General features: G+C 39.4%; 1 protein-coding gene across 1 annotated transcript; it reads left to right on the top strand.

Annotated features, from left to right (window-relative positions):
• The first annotated feature begins 1,936 nt into the window (after nt 1–1,936).
• LOC128808296 (alpha-1-antiproteinase-like) lies at nt 1,937–16,135 on the top strand. Its single transcript, XM_053979211.1, has 5 exons — nt 1,937–1,950; nt 3,816–4,461; nt 10,622–10,892; nt 13,208–13,355; nt 14,536–16,135. The coding sequence occupies exons 2-5, from the start codon at nt 3,828–3,830 to the stop codon at nt 14,722–14,724; spliced, it is 1,242 nt and encodes a 413-aa protein (XP_053835186.1). The 5' UTR covers nt 1,937–1,950; nt 3,816–3,827; the 3' UTR covers nt 14,725–16,135.
• Nucleotides 16,136–21,862: the final 5,727 nt, after the last annotated feature.

A 21,862-nucleotide genomic window follows, 5' to 3' on the forward strand; every position in this document is an offset into this window, starting at 1 on the left:
CTCTCCTGCCAAGACAGGTTGGAAGAGTTGGGATTGTTCAGCCTGGAGAAGGCTCCATGGTGACCTTATTGTGGCCTTCTAATACCTAAAAGGGTCCTACAGGAGAGTTGCAGAAGGGCTTTTTGCAAAGACTTGTAATGACAGGACAAGGCTTTAAACAGAAAGACAGTAGATTTAGATTAGATATAAGCAAGAAATTCTTCAGTATGAGACTGGTCAGACATTGAAACAGATTACCCACAGAAGCTGTGGGTGCCCCATCCCTGGAAGTGTTCAAGGTGAGGTTGGATGAGGCTTTGACCTGCCTGTGGCCTAGTGGAAGGTGTCCTTGCCCATGGCAGGGGGGCTTGGAACTAGATGATCTTTGAGGTCCCTTCCAACTCAAACCATTCCATTATTCTATGTGTCTGTAATTCCATATACTTGAGCTGCACTAAGAACATTGCCAGCAGGTCACTGCAAGAAATCCTTCCTCTCTACTCATCCCCGCAATGCACATCTGGAGAGCTGCAAACATTGCTGGGCTCCACAGTGCAAGGAGGATGTGGACATGCCAGAATGACTTCATTAAAGTGCCAGAATCGTCATTGAAGAATTGCAGTATCTGACATATGAGGAAAGGCTAAAAGAGTAAAGGTTAGTAATGTGTAGCCCAGAGAAAAAAAGACCTGTGTAGGTCTCAACAATGTATAATCATTCAATTTTTGATGAGACAAGTAAAGACAGAGATAGTGTTTGCTCAGTGACATCTAGTGACAAGACAAGAGACAATGAGCACAAATTAAAATACAAAAAGTTCCATTTAAATGTATAGAAAACCTGTTAACCTGTTTTAGTGTCGGTGTTGTCAAACACTGCAATAGAGAGATTGCCCAGAGAGTTTATGGAGTCTCCATTGTTGGGGGAGTCAAAACCCAGCAGGACACCATCCTGAGCAACCCAGTGTATATAACCTTGGTTTGAGCAAGGGTTTGAACTATGTGGTTCCCACAGTTCCCTTCCATGATGCTTTGGTCATTCTGCACCCAGGAGTAAAGCTGAGCACAGGATACCAGGCTGTCTGATCTGACCCAGCTGAACTTGGCACACGATCAGAGGGGATTGCTCCCCACATCCCAGATTATAAGATAGTAAGCTGATCTAAAGACTTGCTCTATTTAACACCCATGTTCCTTGGCTTCCACCCCCTGTCCCCAGGCCATGCTTGTAACTGCAATCACCTGCATACAATGTCATCCCAGCTGCATTCTTCTTCTCTGGGCACAGGGCCATACAAGTGACCCAGGAGTCAATATCACAGCTCTTGCTGCCAGTGGATTCCCCATCTGGGAGTGGATAGCCAGGTACACATCTGACAGCATTTGCTAGTGTGGCATAACAGTGTTTTAAGCCCTGCACCTGTTAGAATTGTCACTGGCTTCACCTGGAGACAATCAACCCCAGCCATGGATATGCAGAGACGAAGCAAGGAGATCACAAAAATTCAGATTGTCCTGGTGCATCAAGCCTTGCCCTCCTGTCTTAGTGGCAGCAATGCTATTGGAAATTCTGGAAATTATGCAAATGATGTTCAAAATATTTCTCTGTGGTTGCTGTTTCTCGTAACTTGTTAATAAAATAGTAGATTCAGGCAACCGAGATGTGCATGAATGTTTGATATTAAGAAACAGTAGGTTCAGTTTGAGAAGAATGGGTTTGAATCTAACCAGAGTGATCAGATAGTCATGAATAATAAGAAGTCACGTGTGAAACATATTCAGTAAAGTTAAGTGTCCAGTAAAACTAGTTTCGACATCATACTAATCTCTAAAATTATAATGTGTGAGTCACGGCCCTTAGATGATCTTAACCTTTACTAGAGGATACCCTGCTTTGTGTTCAGCAGCATAAACAACTGAGCAAGGACCCGTGCAGACCTGGTGAATACAACAGGACCCTTTTGAATTCACTGTAAGTAATATTTTGGGGTTTTTTTAATGTGGAAAAAATGTCAAAAAATTATATTCAGGACAAAAATTTTTGAATATTCAACTGAGAAATTATTATGTTCATATTCAAGTTTTGGCTTAAAGCTTCTTGGATTGTTTAATTATGATTTTGGTTTTTTTTTAAATAGAAAAGTCCTCTGTGAGATTGGCACATTTGTGCGGCATGACTCTCCTTAGGAAAACTGCATTTCTAAGTGTTTTAAATTAAGTACATTGATGATAATAACAAACTTAGAGCATGAAATGAAATGGAAGTGGGCTCTTAAGGATTGGTCTCTAAAGAATCTAGACAGCATTAAAAAAAAGAAACTGGCTAAAAGAATTAGTGTAAGAGTGGGAGAAGTCACAAACAAATCAGAGCTTAAATTTAAATGTGTTGTAGATATGAAAGTGCACTATCTGAAAGTGGTTTGTCATGGGGTTCAGGCCCTTCCTAGCGATAGTAGTATTTCTATGACCATGATATTCAGAGTGTGAATTAAGGAATATTTAGAGCATCTGTTACTAAAGCCGAGATCAGCATTCTGAGTTCACTGGGTTTCGGAGAAACAAAATGGTGGAAAGTGGAGGACACAAGTGTGGGATCATGGTGGGAGCTGACAAGGATTCAGAGCTTTTACAAGGCAGAGGCTACATTTCTTAGTGCAAGTCAAACATCTTAGATATTTTTCCCCTGGAGAGAGAGCTTTGTTTTATAAAAGGTTTGGTAGGTCAAATGATCACATACCACAGGAGGATGTTTTGGATTTCTAGATATTCTACATCTTTACTTCTCTCTATTGACAGAAGTTGTTGAACCAATTGTGATACATTATTAATTTCTAGAGGTGAAAGTATTGCCATAGATGTGGAATGAATGGTTTCCATGCTTCTCTGGAAAAGGCTTTCTTGTTCTATCTCTATTTTTTAGTGTCTTTGTTCCTCCAGAATTCACTCACTCATCTTCACTTTCAGCCATTGTAAGCTTCTCTGCCAAATCACCCTTTTCTATCTTTCTGATGATAAAGACAGTATTGCTCTAGAGTTTCTCTATTTTTTTTTTTAATTTTGTTTTTAGGTGATTTGATTCAGTCACAGGGTTGGGCATGTCTTTGCATGCAGCAAGCTCACTTATTTCCTTTTGGTGCTCTATGTATATACTCATTTTCCCTGTCTTTATAAGCATCACTGTATTCTGAGAGTTTTGACAACATCCTAATTGCTATTTCTTTCGTTATTTTAGTGGAAGTTGTTTTTTTCTTTTAGTTGTGCTCAAATATTCAAGCTTTATGAAATCACCATAAATGTTCATCACGTCTTCATTAACAAGTGCATTTGCATTCTCTAAGGTGCCTGCATATGGGTTTATATGCAGCCTATTCAAAGACGTATGTTTTAATTTTCACAAAAGTGGTATATTGTGCCTTTCTTCTGCTTTGATTTTTCATTAGTTAAATTTCCAAATTTAACTGATTAGCCTTGACTGTCTCCCTTGATTTCTTCTATATAAACCTGTGCTTTTGACTCTTTCATTATTTAAAGCCACATTGAAAACAGAATATTGGGAAAAAAACAGTTTAAAATGAATTGTAGCTTAACTTTAATGAGGGCGTATTTGGAATTACCTCATCCCTCTTTGACTTTAATTTTTATTATTTCATAACCTCTTCAGTAGGTTGAGCAATTTTCCAGAGTCTGCTTCCTTGAAATAGAAAGGTCATTTCCCCCAATTCAAACATCTCAGAGTCACTGGTGCTAAGCTAACTCTGTACAGTGAAGGGATTGATGTATTGCTAAAATCAAGGTGAAAAGATTTGTAAGCCAAACGTAACTTTTCTTCTATTACAGAATCACAGAAATATGAAGATGTTGCTTTTCCTGTGTCTTTTACTTGTTGGAATCCATTCCAACATTTATTGCTATGAGCCTTATCAACAAGGGGTAAGAAACCAGAATCAGAGAGCACAAGAAAACCAAAACATGCCATTGCAGAGTGTAAGGAACAGTGTTTGTCGATTTGCATGTTGTTTCTACAAAGATATTTCTTCTCGTGAAAACAACGGAAATGTTTTCTTCTCTCCTTTGAGCATCTCTACCGCCTTCGCAATGCTGACTCTGGGTGCCAGATCAGACACCCTGACACAGATTCTTAGGGTCCTTTGCTTTAACCCTCGTCAGATTTCTGAAAATGACATACATGAAGGTTATCGTCAACTCATGCAAATGGTAAACAGAAGGAATGGGGGGTTACAGTTGAATATGGGAAATGTTCTGTTTGTGCTTGATCGACTGAAGCCACAAGAAAAATTTTTAAGTAATCTCAGAAACTTCTATGAAGGAGAAGCTTATCCTATGAACTTCAAGAAGGCTGATCAAGCCCAACTAAAGATCAATGAATATGTGGCAAGAAGAACAAATGGAAAAATCAAGGACCTCGTAAATAACCTAGATCCACTCACTGAAATTCTCCTTATTAGCTATATCTATTTTAACGGTAAGATATACATATCATGTTCTTCTACTCCATAAATTACTTCCTCAGGTCAGCCTTGGACTTCATAATTTTTTGCAATATGGTTTTGCAGGTGGACTCATATCTTGTTTCCCTTTTGGTCCTCACTTATATTTAATTAGAAACAAAGCTATTGGAAATTATGTTCTACATGACACTGTTAATTCCTAGAAAAATGTATGGCAATTTTTTCCATATCTTTTAATATATTAACTTCTTTCCTTCAGAAAATTAAGTGAAATATATGTTGAGGAAGGCATCTCTAGGCAGTAAAGCATCTAATCCTATACAGTCTAGTAGGATTCAAACACTTTCTTAAATCCTTGACTGACATCCATTTCTGTGAATTTCAATCCAGCTGTTTTTTTGTTCATCAGGTTCAGAGTTAAATGAAAAGAATGCTATTAAAGGAAAACTTAGCATCTTATCAAACAGAATGTTTAGACAACAGCTGTGTTGTTACTGTGCATGTTTATGTATTGAAAACTAAACATGCTACAGTAGCTTTAGTTTCTCACTCATGTTCTCCTTATTTTTTCACTAACTATGCCTTTGCCGATAGCATGTCTGTAGTCCTGGTGCGTCTAGAGGCATAGGTTTCAACTTTTTTTTTTTGATTTGCAGATTCTAATATTTTCCAGTGGAGAGATGGACCCACCAGTATCAAATACAAGCCTATTGACAATAAGCTTGTTTTTCTTAATTAACTTGTGCAGTCTGCTTAGATACAGTCTTCAGATCTTCCCAGAGCTTTTCAGACTTCTGATCTAATGAGAAGAAGAGGATCAAGGCTGTAAGACTCAATCAGTGGTCTAATAACAGATATTGCATCTTATTTCAAACTTTCTCTCTCTTACTGATTATATGCTGAAAGCAAAGTATTTGTAGTCAGAAAAATAATATTCTGTAATTTATCTGATAAAAATATCATCAAGCTTTTTAATTGAAATGGAGATGGCATATTAGATAAATTTTTATAAGAAAAGCTATCCTTTTAGAACTCTTAACCTGGATGCTTGCACTTTCCAATATGAAGCTTCCCCTGAAAATAATTAAATACTATATTTCGGTTTTGCTTTGCTTTCCATCTGCATCTCTGCTCCTGTACTAATGTCTGAAGATTTGGCCACAACTAAATGGAGCTAATTGAAATGATGACTAATGTTTTTTAGTTCTCTTGAAAACCTATTTGTTTATCTCAAATAATGTTTTCATTTAGACTTTTATTAAGCATCAGGTACATCTTTCAAAACAGGCAAAAAACCTGAGTTTTCTTTTACTGAAAGGTTTGAAGAATGAGCAATGAATTTAGTAGCACAATGGGGACAAAAGTCCAAGAAACCTTGTATTACAGTTAATTTTCACATGTTCTAACAGTAAGGATTGCTGGTTTTTTTAAAGAGATGTCCAGTTTACTACTGCAAACATTTCCTAGCTCCTCTAAAGTTGGTGGAGTTTCAGTTTTAGCTCACCAATTTTAAAGCAAATGGATTAAAGAATAGCATTAATCACAATAATATAATAACATTTTTTTAGTCTTGAGATCAAGAGTAGGTTAATTATCTAGACCTGGGATTAATCTGGAGAGGATTTCTAAACCTCACTTAGCTGTATAACTAGTCCATACTTTCAGGTGGTTGTCCTCTTTTTGTGCATTACAAACTCCCTTGCACATTACTGGTGGCAATTTTTTTCATGGTGTAGCATAGTACAGAATTCCTTCTTCAAGGACAAAAGTCTGGCAATATTTTCCTGACTTTGACCTACAAGACATGTTATTCCACTATATTACACCAATCCCTTTTCATGCCTTAGTCAAGCTGTATTTGACTGTAGACAAAGAGTGCTTCAAATTTCATTTTGCCCCTTGAGCACTGTGAAGCTCTTGAGGAAGATGCCTAGAAGGTCCCTTCTGTTCTCACCCCCTAAGACAGAAGTGAGAACAGGAATAAGAGTGCCTTTGAAATAGGAAGAAAGTATTAGTGAATATCATCTCTGTCTAATCTGTGTGTTAACTGATAGTCACGATTTGGGACCTTAATGATCATCTAGTTCTGGTCCCCCTGTAATGGGCAGGGACACCTTCCACTATACCAGAGTGTTCAAAGAACTGTCCAACCTGGCCTTGATCACTGCCAGGGATGGGGCATCTACAATTTCTCTATTCCAGCCTCACAACCCTCATAGTAAAGGATTTCTTCTTTATATCTAATCTAAATTTAAATTTGCCCTCTTTCAGTTTAAAGTCATTCCTCTTTGTCCTATCACTATCTGCCTGTATAAAACGTCTTCCCCCCTCTACAGGTACTTCCCCCCTTTAGGTACTGGAAGGGACTCTAAGGTTTCCCTGGATCCTTCTCTTCCCAGGCTGAACAACCCCAACTCTCTCAGCCTGTCTTCACAGGAGAGGTGCTCCAGCCCTCTGATCATTTTCATGGCCCTCATCTGGAGTAACTCCAACGGATCCACATCCTTCTTTTATTGGAGACCCCAGAGCTGAATGAAAGCTGAATGCAGTACTCCATGTGGGATCTTGCCAGAGTGAAGCACAAGTGGAGCTGGCCACACTTTTTCTGATGCAGCTCAACATGTGCTTGGATTTCTGGCCTGCAAGCACATATTGCTGAGCCATGTTGAGATTCTCATCATCCTGTAGGACCAAGTCCTTCTGCTCAGGTCTTCTTTGAACTCAATCCATTATTTTCCCAGCTTGTATTTATGCTTGGGATTGCCCCAACCCACATGCAGGACCTTGCACTTGGCATTGTTGAACTTTATGGTATTCTAATGGGGCCACCTCTCAAGCCTGTCTCATTATCCCTGCATGGCACCCTCTCTGTCTGGGTGGCATCCCTTCCTTACAGCATGCAACCATCTTGGTGTCACTGGCAAACTTGCAGAGGGTGCACTCAATTCCACCGTTCACTTTACCAATAAAGATATTGAACAGCACTGGTCCTCATACCAACCTCTGAGGAGCACTAGTCATCCCTGATGTTTACTATACGACAAGCCATTGACTGCAAGCCTTCAAATGCAAACATCCAGTCAATTCCTTATCCACTCAGTGGGCCACCTCTCACACCCATCTCTCCAGTTTAGAGTCAAGGGGGACATGTGGACATGTCATGTGGGACAGTGTGAAATTCTTTGCATGGCTTCCAGTAGATGACATCAGTTGATCTTCCTTTACCACAGTTTACCCTTTGTGAAGTCATGTTGTCTGTCACCAATCACTTCCTAATTTTCCATGTGTCTTAGCACAGTTTCCTGGAGGATCTGCTCCATATCTTGCCACTCAAAGAGGTGAGAAAGACTGGTAGTTAAGTGGGTCTTCCTTTTCTTATTTTTTTTTTAATGAGAGCTCTCATTTATCTTTTTCAGTCAGTGGAAATTTCACTAGACTGCCATAACTTCTCAAATATGATGGATAGTGGTTTAGCTGTTCCATCTATTTCCCTAACAATCTGCAGGTCCCATGGACATGTTCATCTTCAGGTTCTTCATATGTTCTTGAACCTGATCTTCTTCTACAGTGGGCTACTTCTTTCATTCTCCCAGTCCCTGCACTTGCCAGTAAAGATTAAGGGAAAAAATGTTATTGAGTACCTCAGCCTTGTCCTTGTTCTGGGTAACCAGGCTTCACATTTCCTTCTGGGGGGAGTTCACATTTTCCCTAGTCTTCCTTTTATCATTGTCATACATATAGAAGCTTTTCTTGTTGCCCTCAATGTCCCTAGCCAATTCTAATTAATTCTATCACACCTTTAACTTTCCTAACCTATTCCTTGGAGGCTTAGAAAATTTCTTTTTATACCTCCCAGATTACCTGTCCTTGTTTCCACCTTCTGTAGGCTGTTTGTGTTTGAGTTCATCCACACAGGCCTCTTGGCATTTTTACCTGACTTCTTCTTTGTTAGGATGGATCACTCCTGTGCTTGGTGGAGGTCATCCTTGAATATTAAGAGAATCATAGAATCATTAAGGTGGGAAAAGACCTCCAATATCTTTGAGTTCAGCCTTTGACTGAACACTACCATATCAAACAAACTATTGGCACTAAGTTCCAAGTCCAGTCATTTCTTGAACATTTCCAGTAATCATGAATCTACCATATCCCTGGGCAGCCTTTTAAAAGGTTTGACAGCCCCTTCTGTGAAACAATTCTTCCTGATATCCAACCTGAACCTCCCCTGAGGCCATTTCCTCTTGTCCTATCACTTGTTGCCTGGGAGAAGAGACTGACCCTGACCTGGCTACAGCCTCCTTTCTGGCAGTTGTAGAGAGCAATGAGGTTCTGCCCCACAGCCTCCTCTTCTCCAGCCTAAAAAACCCCATTTCCCTCAGGTGCTCCTCACATGACTGACTCTCTAGACTCTTCCCCAGCTCTGTTGCCCTCAATGCTCCAGCACTTCAATGTCTTTCTCATTGTGAGGGTCCCAAAATCAGACCTCGAACCGAACTTGAGGTGTGGCCTCACCAGTGTGGAGTACAGGGGGACAATCCCTGGTCCTGCTGGCCACACTATGGCTAACACTGGCCAGGATGCCATTGGCTTTCTTGGCCACCTGGGCACAGCTGGCTCGTGTTCAGCTGCTGTTAATCAGCACTTTTACGTCCTTTTCCACTGGGCCACTTTCCAGCCACTCTGCCCCCAGCCTATAGATCTGCATGAGATTGTTGTGACAAACCAGCTTTCTTGGGGCCCTCTTCCCTCAATGGCTTTATCCCAAGCAGATCTCCGAAGATGCCCAAGTTTGCACTCCTGAAGCCCAAAGTAATGGTCTTAACATCCTACTCAGTTTTCAAGCAAAGTTCTTCTTGAAATCAGTTGGTTTTTCCTGAGTTGAGCACTAGATAAATGTTGTTTAAGTTTTTGAGGACTGGTGTCATTCATGTTTTTGTGATTCATTCTGCTTTTTTTTTTCCCTTAGGCATAATAATGTAAAAGTCCTGTGTGTTATATATCTGATGATAGAAGTCACTAGTAATGAAGTATATCAAAGTATATGAAACGTATGAAAGTAGCAACTTTTCCCTGTTCAGAGCATTGCAGTTGTCAATCTATGCTTTCAGAGACCAAGACATGCACTGAAGAAGTTTCATTTCACTTTTTTGAAAGCTATTTAGTAGTGCAGGCTATGTCAGATGGTGGAGACAGCAGATGATAATTAAGTTGCCTAGTAATCAGTGTTCAAATAGAAATCAGAAGTCAACAGGGGTTGCACCTTGTTTCATGGTTTTCTTGATGTCACTTATTTTACTTAGTGTCACAGCTCTACTTTTGCCCATTACATTTGATAAAATGTTAGTTTTGCTCTAGATGGAAAAATTTACTACAGAGCAACAAGATTTCTTAAAAAATAAAATAAAAACAACAAAAAAACCTTTCCAAAACTCCACAAATTTCCCCTTTTTAAAAAATTTGCTCAGCCTCTGAAACATATGACATGGATACCTGGAATCTGGCTTTGAAACTCCTCTCCACTGGGGATAAGAACCTTCCAGAGTTTCAATGTGGACAGTTTATTTCACCATGACTAAGTGAGGAATATTTGAAAATTTAATATGGGGAAGATGACAGTGGAAAAGTTTTCTGCTGTTGCTGCTTTGTTTCCTAACTCAGCAGTCTGGTAAAATTAAGCTCCTTATGACTCTACACATCATCAGCTAATGTGAGGTATCAACACCTCTCTGCAAGTAACACAAATCCCTTAATTTCTCTGGAGAATTCATCCCTCGTGACACCCTTTACACGCCTATTTTGGTTTGGGAATAAGAAAATGAGAGAATCTTCTTTTGAGCTTAGATAAAGGCTGAATTATATGAGAACTTTATAGGCTCCTCAAAACTGTTATCATGGAGGAAAAGTGCAAGTTAGAGCCCTTGATAACTAATCTAAAGGAAGGATTTTGCAGTCTGCTGTAAGATTTGAGGGAGTGTTTTACATCACATTCTACCAAATGTGTGTTGCTACTGAATTATTCTGAGTATTTAGCAAGATCAAGTGATTGTTGCAAATTGGTTTGTCTTTGATCCATCTGTGCCAGTTTCTGTCATCTAAGAATGTGTCCTATGATAATATGTCCTATGGTTTCATGTCCTCAAAAATATCCTGTAACTCTGTCTCTTATATTTCAAGCTGAATGGGAAAAACCTTTCGATCCAAAATACACTAAAATGAGCAAATTTTTTGCGGATGGGAACAAGGTTGTTGAAGTCCCGATGATGTTTGGAATGGGCATGTTCAAGCATGGCTATGATGAGCAGCTGTCTTCCACTGTGGTGCAAATGGATTACAAAGGAGGTGCTTCAGCATTTTTTATTCTGCCTGATAGAGGAAGAATGAGGAAGCTGGAGAAAAGATTGTCTTGTGAACATTTGTCAAGGTGGATGACATTAGTCACAAAAAGGTAAAATTCTGCAGTTCTTGGTTCAGATGGTAGCTAAGGAAACAAATGTGCTGGGGTATGACACAGAATTAGTATGCAATTTTAGTTCTGCTTTAAGCAATAGAAGAAATTTCCTGACCTCAGTTGGATCTGGCTGATTTAGTGTCCATGTGTTTTCACATTCAGTATGGCACGCACTGAAAACCTTCACAGATTAGGACTTTTGCTGTTTCTGCATTTTGTTTCCCATCTTCAGCTCTTAATAGGTCCAAGTTTTTTGACTTCTCATTTTTCTGCCTTCTATTTACAAGTAAATAATAGGGGAGACAGGGGGAAGTTTTCTGCCTTCTATTTACAAGTAAATTCCTACCACTTCAGTCTCTTTTCTTGTCTCTTTCTTAATTTCTGCCTATTAAAATTAACAGCAATTGTGCAGTTAATGCTGAAATAACAACTTCCATTCAGCAATTGTGAGGACAAAGCTCAATATGTGAAAAAAACCAAAACAAAACAAAATAAACAAACAAAAACTCACAAAAAAACCACCACCAAAAACAACAAAGAAAAAAAAAAAACACCACCAAAAACAACAAAGAAAAAAACCAAAAACAAACAAACAAACAAACAAAAAAAACCCAGCAAAACCAATATAATTCTCTGTGCACCTTTACAGTTTTGAAACTTCTGGGAGTAGCTATGTGGTTTGTGCCTATGGGACAAAAAGATGGTGAATCAAGATACTTAGGTATAATTTTTGCCAAAGAAACAATTGCCCTTACAATTATCAAGATGAATGCTAAATACAATTGGAGGAATTTGTATTTCCTCTCTCCATCTCATAATATGAAAAAGAATCACAGTCAAAGACAAATTTGTTTCATGCTGCTCCCCATTTTCCATCATAACCATTCTCTCCTACAAAATAATGACACAAATTCCTCCTTTTCCCTTTAATCTTTAAAATGATTGTATCAGCAATTATTTGAAGTCTCTGGGAGGTCTTAATAAATTAAAGTATTATATGGAATCATATAAAGGCTGTGAGCTACCTGTTTGCCCCTTCTCTGTCTGCAAACTGATGTTGATATTAGTGGTAGAAGTGTTGTGAAGGACATCTTTCATTTCTAGTGGCTGACAAAAAGGATGGTGCTGAAGTGTCACCAGTATGGACAGCTGAGATGTTTTAAATGGCTGAAATATAGAGAAAGCGTCACTTTCACTTCTGGAAAGTGTATCCCACTGCTCCTTTCCTGGTTGCATTGCTACTGTGTGTCTGTGGCTTTCCCTTTCCTCTGTACTGGAAGCAAATGGAGGCTTATGGAGGAGTTCAGGTAACAGTAAGGCAGATGATTCAGTGATAGCTGCATCCTCATTTGGGGCAGCAATCAGCACGGACTGAAATCAGGAAGTAAGAGGTCAACAACCTGATATCAATCCACCAGCACTCTTGCTTTTGGATACAGCCAGAGCTGGCATTAGATGCTGTGCAATGCTGCAGGTATGGGCCTTTTCCTTCCCACCTGCCCACTGGGTCACTTTCTCTTTGGCTAGCATCATTAAGTGCTCCACATCTCCCTGACCTAAAGCCCTGGAGAGCTGTCCTGATTTCTCACCAGCAAATAGCACCTAATGTCAGTGCTATCACTAACCTCTGTCTCATTATGCTGCTTCTCCCTGTAAATGTTTGGCTTAACCTTTGAAAAGTAATTGTTAGATACTTAGAGGAAAAACAAGGAAGAAATTAGTCAGAAACATAGAGCTTTAGTTAATTTATGGAAAGCAGCAATCTAGTCAAAATTGAGTATGTCAGACACTGGACTTACACAGAAAAATAATTATCTATTAATATATAATAGATCTAATAATATATCTAACTATATTCTGTAAATTTGCTTTTGTCTTTTGTTTTGCCATGCCTTCTATCACTACTTACTATTGTCCTGCTTCTTCAGTGGATATAGTTCCATTTTATCTGTCCTGTTTTCTATGATAAATACACAAGGCCACAAGGCCTTTTTTATCTAAAGGTAACATTCAGTGAACTTGAATGGGTTGGATTTTTTTTTATGCTGAGCTTGAGACACTAAAGGAATCTCTTTTTCACAAGGTGAATCCTCTGCATCCTCAGTAATGGCTCATGATGAAGGTGCTTCCAGCAGATTGCACAAGAGATCACTAACTTCAAAAAATTTACATCTCCTGCGTAGGCTAGAGAGAGGCTACAGGCAAAATGTCTTTAGGGAGAAAGCAAAATCAGTTTTTCTCTTATGAGTCTATGTTACTCTGTGATAACTGATCAAATGTTTCACCATATTCTTGCACTTCTTTTCTGGCAGCTCAGTAAATTTGTATCTTCCGAAATTCACGCTTTATGGGACATATAACCTAAAAGATATCTTATATAAAATGGGCATCATGGATCTGTTCACGGATAAGGCTGACCTCTCTGGGATCACTGGGCAGCCCCAGCACAGAATTTCTCAGGTAAGCCATAACTGCTTTTTGTTTTATGGGCCCATGGTTACTGATATTTTCATCAATTTCTGCACAGCTATTCATGGTGCAAAACTCATGTAAATAGGCTTTGCTTCACATGAAAAGGCAGCTGATGGCATACAGAGTATTTTATCCATGTTAGTTGCACTGTATGAGCAATTGGGTTGGAGCAAGTTACTGGTCCGTAATTTTTTAATCTATAGATTAAAAATAGAAGGCTATTTTGACCTGCATGGGGCAACTTTATAAAGCATACATGACCATTATGTATCCACACCTTGGCGCCTTCTTGCAGCATGTTTTTACAGTCACCACTGGCTGCTTCTGTTTATGTCTGCCTTCTCTAGGCGGCTTGTGGGCAAGTAGGGAGCTGTAGGATGTATCATTGCTCACATTTTATGGAGGTGAGGGAAGAGAAAAAACACTGCTTATTTTTAAACTGTTTGGGGGAAATGAAAATGCAGTTATTACAAGCATTTGGCTTTAAGCATGTTAACAATGACTGCCAGGCTCAGGCAAATAGATCACGCCTCAATAAACCTAGAGTTTAAAGCTGATAATCAGGGCAAACTTAATTGTCTAATGAAGAAACAACTGCCCTCATGACCTCAAGTGGACATTAACGAATCAGGATCTGTCAGTGTCTTGATTTTGCAAGGTCAAACTTTTGTGTTTCTGTGCTTTAACCCTCCATTTCTGGCCCTTCATCTTTGTTCCCATTTTTCCCAAAACATGACAGAACATAGGACACATAATTTAAGATTATTCTTTGTGCTAATCTGCATGTTGTTTCTTCAACTATATGAACTTCTAATACACAGTTAAATATGGTCTTACTCTCTTAATATTTGGTCTATCTGTACAGAACTCCATGGATCTGGAGTGGATGCAAAGAATAAGAAAACAAACAAAGCAAGTGTTTCCACTAGCATGCCCCTCCAGTGGAGAGTAACTTTTCCTCTCTGGGGCTAGAATCTTTGGGCATGTAGCTTGCTGATTTTATTTCCCCCCACCCCCCAACTTTGCTATCTTTAAGCCGTGGACTCACATCTGTCCATATGACGCTTGTTTCTTACCAGTAACTACTTCAGGCATTTTTAACTCTCATTCTTATTTAGGTGACTAGTTTTTTACCCCCTTGACTTGTAAAATGTCTGTTTCTTCACAGGCTATTCACAAGGCTGTGATAAAGGTGGATGAGACTGGCACCGAAGCTGCAGCTGCCACAGGCATGGAAATAGTGCCTATGTCCGTTCCAGTTACCATTAGGTTCGACAGGCCCTTCCTAATGGTCATAACTATGGAGAACACTATACTCTTCATGGGAAAAATTGTGAACCCTCTGAAAAAAAATTAAGTTAATGTACAAATTAGGTATGTGGTGATGACCACTCTTAGATCAAGTATTAGACCTGATGAGTATGGCATGGCTACAGAGGGGCTCTCCACCTCTTAACTGATGTTATTCACTGAAGTTTTTTGTAGATGAGACTCTTCATCAATTTAAGATATCATAGATGGATGTTTGTTTGGGCCTTGCTTCTTTTTTTTTTTTTTTTTTTAAGAAGGTTGCATTCATGCAGAGCTGTCATTAGCTCTGGGACAAAATAGGCCTGTGTGATACTGACAGCATAGATACATCTTCTAGCAGGGAAGATGAGGAGCATGTGGGTGGAGAGGGTTGTGTATGTCTGCTTCTTCCCTCATGGCTGCCTTCTCTCCTATCTTTTTTATGTTGACTGACAAATAGGTACAATTTATGTCACTTTACTATTTGTGTCAATTTTCCTACCAACGTGAAGTTCATAACTAGCATAAACCTTAACATGCATAATGCTTATTACCTTGCCCAGTACCATTGTTGTCCAGTGAGTCTATTACACCCTTGCCTGTAAGCTGTTGTCCCAGCTTGGCTGCTGCAAAGGGGTCTCAAAGAAGGGGTGTTTTTCCCCTGCAGATATACACTACCCTGCCTACTGTTTCTGTATAATCTATAGTCCAGACTCATCCCAGGGCAAACTTCAGAGGTTCTAAGAATTTGACCAAAATAAAAAAGAGATAGATCTGATCTCTGCCCTTTGGCATCCTGGAGCCATCCATTGTGAATCAAATATACAGCTCAGAGCAGCCAGAAGACTACTTCTAGCTTTTTCCTGCATCTAAAGTAGCTCCTAGAAGTCCCCAGGCAGCAGGAAGCACAAGCCATGTCCCCCTGGTGCCAGTGTCTTTACCATTACTGTCTGTACCTGGGAGATTACCCATGGTAGTAAGCGCCATTCCAGTATTGTTTGTAGGATCAGGCACTCTACCAATAATACCCATACCCCATCAGTGGTGCTTGCCATGTCTCTTGATATAACCCCTTCTGTTCCCAGACTGTCTGGTAATACAACAGTGGTACTCTTTTTCTCATCTGCTTCATGGTTAGTATAGCCACAATATTATAAAGAGCTGTTTTCACTATTACGAGACACAATAACCAATCACATTCATAATGAACATGCTTATTTTATTTCCTTGTTTTCTTTCCTATCTATTTTTTTCTTCTGGTTTTTACATCATCTATCATTATTTTATTTCTTCGCTCATGTTCCTGGTATATATCTGATCTCTGGTTGCAGGAGGGGTCAATTATTGCCTAAAGGGGGTTAGTCTGTTAATAGGTATTAAGCACTTACACCAGTCTTTGTACAGCCTTGAAATATGCAGACAAATGTACTATGGGAGAACAACAACAATTAATAAACATGACATTAAAAAGTTTATAATTTTGCTACTTTACTTCTATAATTCAGAGTTAAGAAATAAGTATGGTTCAAGCATACATTTTTTTTTTACTAGTGTCAACAAATAATTATTAATTTACTGCTCATATACATTAGATCAGCACAGTAATGCCAGTAATGAGTTTCAGAAAGGCCTTTGCCTTCAGCTTGAGCAATAAATAGTAGGTTATCTCTGCTAGGCAGAGAACCTTTTGGGAAGGCTGGGCATTCATTTCATGCAAAGATGTTTATTTCAAAACCCTTAGAAAGTGTGCTGCTTCTACTCTATCAAGTGTGTAGCTTCCGTGTGTCTCTCATCACTCTTCTAAAAAGCTCTCTCTTGACTCCCTCGAATAGCTCTGTTATCAGTCTTGGCACATTTTTGAGCTGAAGTTCCTGTTATTCCATAAATAAAATACAGGCAATCTATATCACACCTTTTTGTGTTTTAATAAATTAGGACAGGGAAACAAAAAAATTGCTTAGAAGCTTTTTGTAGAGGAACCCACTTCCAAATTAAAATCACAATGAAGAAAAACTCATATCTGTGGCTTTCAAACAATGCAATAAGAAAAAATAAATTTAGTGTTTCCCAAACTAAACTTGCCTACATCACTGGATCCATAGCAAACCTTGACAGGCTACTTTCTTTAGGTGCTTACAGATATTTGTAATCTACATCAATATAAAGGCACTGCAGATTTTCCTAGGTCACAGATAGTCTTCTGACAAAACCAGATCTTGCAGTTTGCATTCTTGTAAAAATGTACAGCAATGCATTTGGAAGTAAATCCAAGAAACCGTAACTTGAAAAGGGGGAAAAAAATTGTATATTCACACAGAAAACTAAACTAGAATTAAGAAGAAAAATTTGAGAAACTGACGTCATTATCAGCTCAGGGAATGCCCCCTTGCCAAAACCAAGAATTCCAGAACATTATAACTGTAATAAGAAATGACAAGGAGAACTTTGAGGGAAATGCCACAAAATAATATTTTTTTTTTTTAAGAGGTCATTTCAAAGAGCCTGAGGGATCAGTAGATGTTCAAAGTGTAAAAGTGTTCAAGGGGGGCACTGGTAAAACAGAAAAAGCTCAATCCATTGCACATGGATGAGCTTAAACCACTATTCCAAGTTGAACTAACAATAGAATAGTATTCGGGGGGGGGGAAAGTAGTCAAAGAGCAAGTAACAACAAATTACTCTGATTGTTTAGCAAGCATGCAAGGGCTCTTAGCTGTCTCAAGAAGAAAAATGTTAAACTTTCCACACTGATGCCACAGTTAAACTGTCTCTGTACCACACTAATAGGATGTGACAAATGTGATGTTCAATTTTTTCAAAAAGATGCAAGCAAGTATCTGGAGTGCAGACTAGTTAGATCAACTTCAGGTTTTTTGAAACTGCAGAATTTGTAGTTCTAGGAATAAGTATGACAAAATATTAAATAATAAACATGACTGTCATAGAAACATAGAATCTTATAGGTTAGAAGATCAGCCCTTAAGATCAGCTGTAGCCCTTAACCCAGAACAATCAAGTCCAATCCTGTCCCTAAGCGCCACATCCACACATCTTCAAAATACCGCTAAGGGTGGTGACTGAACCACTTCCCTGGGTGGCCTGTTCCCATATTTGGCAACTCTTTCCATGAAGAATTATTTCCTAATACTCAATTTAACCACCCCCTGCCTCACCCCCCTCCCCCCCCCCCCCCAGTGCAACCTGAGGCTATATTTCTTCTTCCATCACTCGTAATTTGGGATAAAAAACTGACCCCCACCTGACTACACCTTCCTTCCTCCTTTTAGAGAGTTGTAGAGAATGGTAAGCTCTCCTTTCAGGTTCTTTTCTCCAAGCTAAAAACCCTCAGCTCCCTGACCACTCTTCATATGACTGACTATCTGGACCCTTCCCCAGCTCTGTTGCCCTTGTCTGGACATACTCCAGCACCTCAAAGACTCAAGCAAGTCTTTCTTGTCCTGAGAGGCCCAGAAGTGAACACAGGATTCGAGGTGTGGCCTCACCAGTGCTGAGTACAGGGGGACAATCCCTGCCCTGGTCCTGCTGGCCACGCTATTGCTAACACAGGCCAGGATCCCACTGGCCTTCTTGGCCACCTGGGCACATGTTGGCTCACGTTCTGCTGCTGTCAGATGGCACCTCAAGGTCCTTTTCCTCCAGGCAGCTTTCCAGCCATTCTGCCACTGGCCTGTAGTATTGCAGGTGGTTGTTTTGCCTGGATGCTTTGGGATACAGTATCAAAGGCTTTACTCAAGTCCAAGTACACAACATCCACAGCCATTCCTGTTTCACTCAGCTGGTCACCTTGTCAGAGAAGGAGGTCAGGTCGGTACAAGTGGCACCTGCCTTTCATGAACCTGTGCTGGCTGGGCCTGATCACCCAGTTGTCCTCTGCATGCTGTGTCATGGCACTCATGAGGATATGCTCTATAACCTTCCCTGGCACTGAGGTCAGGCTGAGTGTACTGTAATGCCCCAGATCCTCCTTCTGGCCCTTCCTGTAGATGGGCAGCCCATTTCCAACCTCCATTTGTCTGGGACCTCCCTGGTGAGCCAGAACTGCTGATAAATGATTGAAAGTGGTTTGGTGAGTTCTTCCACCAGCTCCCTCAATACCCTTGTGTGTGTCTAAGTGGTGCAAGAGGTTGCTGACCATTTTCCCTTCGTTTATGAGGTTTTCATTCTTCCCCCGTGCCTGTCTTGCAGCTCAGGCATCTGGGTACCCTGCAAATAACGGTCTTATTGTTAATAACTGAGGCAAAGAAGGCACTGAGAATCTCAGTGTCTTCCTCATCCATTGTCACAATATTCTTTCTTGCATCCAATAAAGGATGGGGATTCTCTTTAGCTTCTTATTGCTAACGTTTTTATAGAAATATTTTATTGTTTTTTACAGCAGTAGCCAGAACCCTTTGCCAAAGAGCTGATATGTCCACATATTGTAATGGTTTGGTTGGTATATGCCACATACTTCTGAAAACTTACAAAATTCCTCAGGGCAGGACCTAAACCAATCATAAACTAGTAGGGAGGGAATACCCTTTATAAACATAGGTATGCATTATTCAGAGAAGTTAGAGATGACATGGGACTTTAATAAATTGTGACATTACACATATTTCTGATGGTTTCACCTTGTTCATTGGGAAGGATCTCACAGTACTCAGTGGCCAGCTGATCAGAGGAGAATCACTAAATATAAGGCAAAGAACACAAGGGGAAAAACCCTTGGTTTTCACTTGGCATGATGGACTCACGTTAGTCATTGCCATTCAGGACAGAGATTTTGCAGTGATGCTGAATAGGCCACTGAATATGTCCTTTCTATGTTTAGTGACAAGGAAAAAGGAAACCAAACAGTGGGAGATGTGAAGAAAGGGAAAGAGAGAAAGCTTGTGTATATGTGTACACTATATATGTATTCTACTGTGTGTGTGTAGCCTTTCTTTACTGCCAAAGCCTAAGTGCTCGTTTCCTCTTGCTGTGCCCAAGGCTGTCCAAGATGTCTCAGGGCATTTTCATTTCCTCAATTAACAGCAATACTTCTATCAACTCAATGGTTCAGTAGGAAATTACTAAAAATCTAAGCCAATTTATATGACTCAGTACTTTAGAAGCATTCATTATAAAAAAAAAAAAAAAAAAAAGGGTTTTTCTGAGAGCTTAAAAGGGTCTTTTTATCACACTGAATGGTTGAAGTAGGTCAATTTATGTTTGCCTTCATATTTGCAGTTTTGTTCTTTTTGCAACCATTAATTATACTTCTAACAATCAAATTAATGCCTTGCTATTTACCAGTGAACCTTCACAAAGATTCTAACCAGATCTCATATCTCTTTTTTAATGTTTCTGGGTTTTGTTTTTTTGTTTCTCTGTCAAATGTATTTATATATATTTTTAAAATGGGAATATCTCATTAGTAATATTTTTTCCCATCAGATTCAAAGCAAAATTGAATAAAATTAATTTATTAATGGGAATTAGCTCTCAGTATACCAGTTCTGTTTTTCTTCAACATCTATTTCCTTAGAGTATATGATAAATCTGGTTTTAGTTCACAGAACAAGACAAATGAGAATAAAACTCTATCTATCTAATAAAATAAAGTTTTTCTGAGAAAGGATTTTTGAGTGGGACATTAAGGGCTACAGGAAGAATCTGGATACTTGTGCAATCTAGGAAAGTTTCTCAGGTGTGGGAAAAATGTTGAGCATCTGTGAAGTAGGTTGTAAGTAATAGAACACCAAAGTTATAGCTTGGGTATAACCCTATTATCATCAGATATAAGCAGGGGCCTCCAGCTCAAATTATTTAGGGACTTCTTAGCTTTGTCTGGCCACTGAATGCTATAGAGCAGAAGTAAAAATAATTAATATTAAACTGTGAACAAAAATATGTTTAGAACATGCTGGTAAAAAATATCTTCCTTTGTAGACAGTGAATCCTCTTAGACATAGTCTTGGCTTCCAGGATTCTGTTTCTGGTGAGGAAACCCTATTCACTGTTCTTCAGAAATTACTTCAGGAAGGATCCCAATAGCTGAGAGATTTCCGGAGATCAGGGAAGACTAAGTGCCATCTCTGCTGTAATATTTGGGTGTTGGGTTTGGAGCTATAGTAATTAAGTGTGTGGAGGCGAATTAGAAAAACAAACGTGTTTGTTAAGAGATTAATTCAATCATCATTAGTATGAGAGTCGGAGCATTCACAAAGGCCAAAGACTGGTTCAAACTGGTTTTCATAATCCCCACCCACCTAAGTTCTACCAAAGGCATTAATTTAAAAACATTGCATCATCAAGAAAAATAAAATACTCTCACTGGCTGATCAATGAACCTAAGAGCAGGACATCGTCACCTAGAAGTTTTTGTGACCTGATTAACCTTTTTGCTCTCTACAGCTGAGCCCCATTCTTGCTGACCCCAGCCCTAGAAGTGCCATAATGCTGTGCTGCTCTATCCAAAAAGACACCTGGGTATTCTGTGAAAATCAGTCTGGGCTCTCCCTCATCCCCAGAGGTTAAGTTTCAAGGAAGGGTCTTACTGAAACTCCTTTGGGGGTGCCTTCTTCTATAATCTTCAACAGGCTCTATTTGCCATCACACTCCAAGATAATGGAGGAAGCAGGACGTAGAGGAATGATATGCCAAGAAGAGAGTGGTCTGCAAGTGACTGTGTGTGATGTGATGAAAGGCAGGAAAAGAATGGAGATATGGGTATGTAGGAGACAGGGTATTGTCAAGTTTGGATTAGGGAAGTTTTGTCACAGTTCCAACAGTTTTGCTGTTAAAAGTAAGATTTGAGATGCTTGTGTAATAGTTGTTACATAGAAAAACGGCTTTGTTTAATTTGACTGCATATTGATCTAGAGCAGGATTTTTAAAAGCTATATGGTGTTGGTCTAAATCTTCTCCCAGCATGGTTAAAAGCAGTAGCCACAGCAAAATTTAATCTACTCTATATCCATTCAAAATGAAATTGAAACCTGTCTTCCCTTTGCACTTATTCCTTGATGCATTCCTGTGTTTGTACCCTCATTTTCAAAAGAGCTGTTCTGACAAGGTGTAATAAAAAGGATAAATTTACTCTGGCTTGCAAGACCACTTTCTGTGTCCTTTCTTTGAGAATTAGCCAAAATCCACATGGTGCGCTTGGACAGCTGAGCTTCTGAGTCACAGAATAATGTCTTTACTGTTTACTTCAATCT

This window comes from Vidua macroura, chromosome 6 (assembly GCF_024509145.1).
Source record: "Vidua macroura isolate BioBank_ID:100142 chromosome 6, ASM2450914v1, whole genome shotgun sequence".
In the NCBI taxonomy this organism is placed as follows: Eukaryota; Metazoa; Chordata; class Aves; order Passeriformes; family Viduidae; genus Vidua; species Vidua macroura.